This window comes from Triticum dicoccoides, chromosome 1B, assembly GCF_002162155.2.
Source record: "Triticum dicoccoides isolate Atlit2015 ecotype Zavitan chromosome 1B, WEW_v2.0, whole genome shotgun sequence".
Lineage (NCBI taxonomy): Eukaryota > Viridiplantae > Streptophyta > Magnoliopsida > Poales > Poaceae > Triticum > Triticum dicoccoides.
In genome coordinates this window covers 693,743,420-693,748,602 of record NC_041381.1, presented here as the reverse complement: position 1 = coordinate 693,748,602, position 5,183 = coordinate 693,743,420, and the positions used below count along the sequence as shown (strand labels likewise).

General features: G+C 53.1%; 1 protein-coding gene across 1 annotated transcript; it reads left to right on the top strand.

The window, feature by feature from the left end:
• Positions 1 to 418: 418 nt before the first annotated feature.
• LOC119349769 (putative polyol transporter 1) lies at positions 419 to 2,320 on the top strand. Its single transcript, XM_037617851.1, has 2 exons — positions 419 to 687; positions 761 to 2,320. The coding sequence occupies exons 1-2, from the start codon at positions 561 to 563 to the stop codon at positions 2,197 to 2,199; spliced, it is 1,566 nt and encodes a 521-aa protein (XP_037473748.1). The 5' UTR covers positions 419 to 560; the 3' UTR covers positions 2,200 to 2,320.
• Positions 2,321 to 5,183: the final 2,863 nt, after the last annotated feature.

Genomic DNA, 5,183 nt, shown 5'->3' with positions numbered 1-5,183 from the left:
GCCGGATTGCTGCCACCCCACTGCTGATATGAGTGTGGGTGGTTGTACTCTAGCTAGTGTCAGTCCGTACTCTTATTCGTTGTTTTTAGTCTCTGTACTGCTCGACTGTTGCTGAGATGCCGTTGCTGGTTCCAGCAGTGCAGTGCTGTAACTGCAAGACAAATTACACGCTTGCTATAAAAGGCCTGGCTGTCCCCGTAAACGTGAGAGTATCTATTCCACTCTTAGGTGTGGATGGCATCTGTCTAGCTCAAGCTTCCTTCAAAGTTCAAACTATTCCTGCTGCCTTGATTGGTTGATTGGCTGTCAGAAGCAGGGGATCGGACAAAGGACCGATGACCGTGCGTCCATATCATCTCAAAGGATCACGCACGCGCATATATTCCCCGCCTCCCACTCCCTCCATCGGCGTCCTCTTGTTTTAATTTAATTATCACCAATCGCATCCACCTTCTTCTTCCCCAGCACGCCTCCAGTGCGCTGCGTATATAATGGAGGCAACGGAGGGAGCACCACCGGGCAGCACAACACGTACGGCACTTCACTGAGAAGTACCTAGGATGGCTTCTGCTGCGCTCCCGGAGGCGGCGGTGGCGGCGGCGGTCCAGCCCAAGAAGAAGGGCAACTTCAAGTACGCCTGCACCTGCGCCCTCTCCGCTTCCATGGCCACCGTCGTCCTCGGCTACGGTACGTGTCAACGCAATGGCATCTTCTTTCGTCCTTTCGCCATGCATTATTACTAAATAAATTGGTTCTCCAGACGTCGGGGTGATGAGCGGGGCGTCGCTCTACATCAAGGAGGACCTGCGCCTCACGGACGTGCAGGTGGAGATCATGATGGGCATCCTCAGCGTCTACGCGCTCCTCGGCTCCTTCGCCGGCGCCAGGACCTCCGACTGGATCGGCCGCCGCTACACCGTCATCATCGCCGCCGCCATCTTCTTCGTCGGCTCCCTGCTCATGGGCTTCGCCGTCGACTACCTCATGTTCATGCTCGGCCGCTTCGTCTGCGGCATGGGCGTCGGCTTCGCCATCATGGTCGCGCCCGTCTACACCGCCGAGGTCGCCCCGGCATCCACCCGCGGCCTCCTCACCTCTTTCACCGAGGTCTTCATCAACGTCGGCATCCTCCTCGGCTACGTCTCCAACTACGCCTTCGCGCGCCTCCCGCACCACATCAACTGGCGCATCATGCTCGGCGTGGGCGCCGTCCCCTCGGCCTTGCTCGCGCTCATGGTGCTCGGCATGCCGGAGTCGCCCCGCTGGCTCGTCATGAAAGGCCGCCTCGCCGACGCCAGGGTCGTGCTGGAGAAGACCTCCGACACGCCAGAGGAAGCCGTCGAGCGCCTTGACCAAATCAAGGCTGCCGCCGGCATCCCCCACGACCTCGACGGCGACGTGGTCGCCGTGCCCAAGAGAAAAGGCGGCAACGAGAAGCAGGTGTGGAAGGAGCTCATCTTTTCGCCCACCCCGGTCATGCGCCGCATACTGCTCGCCGCGCTCGGCGTCCATTTCTTCCAGCAGGCCACCGGCTCCGACTCGGTCGTGCTCTACAGCCCACGCGTGTTCAAGAGCGCCGGCATCACCGGCGACAACCACCTGCTCGGCGTCACGTGCGCCATGGGGGTCACCAAGACCCTCTTCATCCTCTTGGCCACCTTCCAGATCGACCGTGTCGGCCGGCGGCCGCTGCTGCTCACCAGCACCGCCGGCATGCTCGTATGTCTCATCGGCCTCGGCACGGGCCTCACCGTCGTGGGCCAGCACCCGGACGAGAAGATCACGTGGGCGATCGGCCTCTGCATCGCCTCCACCTTGGCCTACGTGTCCTTCTTCTCCATGGGCCTCGGCCCCATCACCAGCGTCTACGTCTCCGAGGTCTTCCCGCTCCGGGTGCGCGCGCTCGGCTTCGCCCTCGGCGTCGCCTGCAACCGCGTCACCAGCGCCGCCATCTCCATGACCTTCCTCTCCCTGTCCAAGGCCATCACCATCGGCGGCAGCTTCTTCCTCTACGCCGGCCTCGCCGCGCTCGGCTGGCTCTTCTTCTACGCCTTCGTTCCCGAGACGCGCGGGCAGCCGCTCGAGGACATAGGCAAGCTTTTCGGCATGAAGGACGCCGCCGTCGAAGACGACGACCACCACCACACTGCAGCCACCAAAGACAAGCAGGTGAAAGCAGCTGCTGTGGAGATGAATTAATTAGCAGTTGAACGGAGAGTGGTTTTTCTGTCGTACGTGCAAGGTATGGATCCACCGATCTACCCTTGCTTTCAGCTTCGTGCTACTTCCTTTTTGGGCAAAATTTGTCTTGTTTTCAGGATGTTTCATTGTGTTTTTCTTTTATCCAAGTGTATCAAAAGGTTTCGTCAATAAGAGTGCTGGTCTCGCCCTAAAAAAAAAAGAGTGCTGGTCTCAGATTGGATATACTGGTATACAATGCTGCAGGATAAATTATTTTGATACATGTTGAAACCAGTGAGAAGCCTAATGTAACACTTTGAAACGAAACAAAATTTTGCCAAACCCAAAAGATATAACACGAATCTCAAAGCATCAAACGGCGGATACATCCACGACATAACCCGAAAGTGGTAAACTTGTCTTTCTCCTGCTGTGCCATACCGGATATCCCGCAAATGGTAAATTTGCTTTTCTCCTATTGTGCCATACGGGTACGGGTTACCCCGCAAATGATAAAATTGTTTTTCTCCTGGTGTGCCGAGTTTTTCCGGTACTCGAGAAACTGTGATAAATTTCAAGAGAATCGTTTCAAGACAGGATCAATGGGATAGACTGTAGACATCATATTAGCTAAAGAAAATGCCATACATGAGATATTTTGGCCCACTGATGCTCCATGTATCATAAATATCCCATTAGCACTTGACATGATGGATGACCTTATCTCATGGCATTTTAATAAGAAATATTTTTGGTTAAATCGTCCTATAATTCCTTTTTTTGACATTATGGGCCAGTGTCCAGGAATAGTCGCGTTGGCCTTCTGGATCCACGAGTTGAAGTCTGCCCGCGAGTAGGTGCAGTGAGACTTCAAGGTTGGATAACCGATGTTTACAGACCTGATTTTCGTTGGGCTTGTTTATGGGTGTAATAAACTAAATAACACGTTCTCATTAAATCTGGCAATCATGCTTTTTGAATTCAATGGTGATGTGTGTGTGTGTGTGTGTGGTGTTGTGGCGAGGCATCGGGGCGGCAACTCTCTGTTTACCTCCCATGGTCAGCCATTGTCACCTCGGGCTTGACTGTGGAGTTTGTCGATGGCCGAGCCTCTTTCCAAGACGATCGTTGAGGTGAGTTTCCTAGACGTTGGGCGAACGACGACCAAGGCGTACATGGGCGTCTTTATCCTTCTTGGAGCTAGTGTCGCCGAAGAGTTCACCCTGAGATCAGATCATGGTTGTCTGGATCTAGGTTGTGACGGCTTCTGGTGCAACCGAATTCCCTCCCACGGGGTTTCATGGGGTGGTGGTGTGAGCACTTGGGGGAGCCATGGGCAAGTGTTGAAGTGTATATGTGGATTGCTTAGCCCTTTTCATCAATTCAGACTTTTGATTGCGTTGGCTAGTGCATGAAGCTTAACAACGAAGGCCTTGTCCTAATGGGGGCGATGCCAGTGATATTGTATTGGCCTTCAGTGTGCAAGTAGTGGTGGGTCTAGTTCCCGTTAGGGATAGATCGTGTTTGCTATCAGTGGTTTCGCATGATTATTCCATAATCAATCATGTTGTTGTGTGGTTTTCGGTCTAGTTTTTCATATCAACTGGGCCAACATTTTTCTTCCTAATAAGAACGTAGGGGCACACTGCCATTTCGACTAGGTGTCAAAACAAAAAGATACAACCCGCTGTGCCAAATCGGTTTTCACACCGCAAACTGAGCATAACTCAAATGGCTAGGTTCCTTGTGATGAATCTTGCACCTTTGTTTTCGAATCATTGGTTTTTCTTTACAGGGAGCACGGTGGGCTTACACCTGCCTGAACTATATTTCAAATGAGTCAAAGAGTTCAGCATAGTACAATAGTCTAGTGGATGAAAGAAATTAAAGAGGAAGAAGAGTGAAAAAGAAACAACGGTTACAATCTCATAGCTAGTAGATGGTACAACATAGTGCTCCAGTCTCTAAGTAAAGACTGCATTGGAATGGAGTTGCAGCGATTGGACCATAGCATAACATCACAGCGCATCTTGTGAGAGTGGAGTTAAGATCTTGAAGGTCATTCGTGAAAGCCATTGCATTCCGTCTCTTCCAAATGTTCGAAATAACACCTTGTCAAGGCGAACACCTTCCCAAAGATTGTAAAGTTGTTGGGAGCCGAAGGGGCGAGCATCATGAGATTATCCCAGAGAGATTGAAGTGAGTAGCAAAGCAGCAGCATGTGATTGGTGCTCTCTGTTTCATGGCAGAAGTGAGTAGCAAAGCAGCATTCCCAATTATTGTTTGTTATTATATCATATCCTTTCGTCATAATATTTTTTGGCTTAGTACTTCCGGTTCATAGTGCTTCTTGTTAAGGATGAGAAATTTGAGAAATTCAAATGATATCTTTACCATAAACAATTATTCACCCGTTCGATAATCTGACCTATTTCGGAGCTGCACCTACACATGCAATGCCCCGTTGGAGCTTCAGCCATTTACACAGTTGCATGCGTCAACGCTGGTCATGCCGGAGATCGGGATCACGGAGGACCGGGCGCGTCGTTTGAACGCTCTCTTCGGCCGTGACGGGCCGGTGAATCGCGACGCCGAGTTCGGCCTGGCTTGGACTGGGTATGAGGCCCAGCTCTACAGCCAGGAGACCGATCGGGTTATCGTCGCTGAACGGGACTTGCATGGGTCGAGTCGACGAGGGGATCGACTAGACCCGACGTCTCGTGTTTCTCCTATCGCACGTCGGAGGCAGCTAGGGTTCGCCGGATAGCTGTGCCCGGGTTCCCGCGGCTTACGCACGGAAGAGCGGCGAGGATTCGACCCAGGGCAGCCATGGCATGTTGGGGCGCTGGCCCGCCCCCCAATCCTGCACAGCCGAAGCCAAAGGCGGCGCCGCCAATGCCCGGCGCGGCTCCGCGGCATGCGCCGCCACCTCATCAGGTCGCTCTCCCGTCGCAGAACTGGGCAGGTTCTATGCAGCACGCGCCCACCCCTATGCCCACAGA

Excerpts from the sequence above, each read along its gene's own strand:
- LOC119349769 (XM_037617851.1), top strand. The coding sequence starts at position 561 with ATGGCTTCTGCTGCGCTCCCGGAGGCGGCGGTGGCGGCGGCGGTCCAG. Across the intron at positions 688-760 it reads CACCGTCGTCCTCGGCTACG|ACGTCGGGGTGATGAGCGGG; the intron begins GTACGTGTCAAC and ends TTGGTTCTCCAG.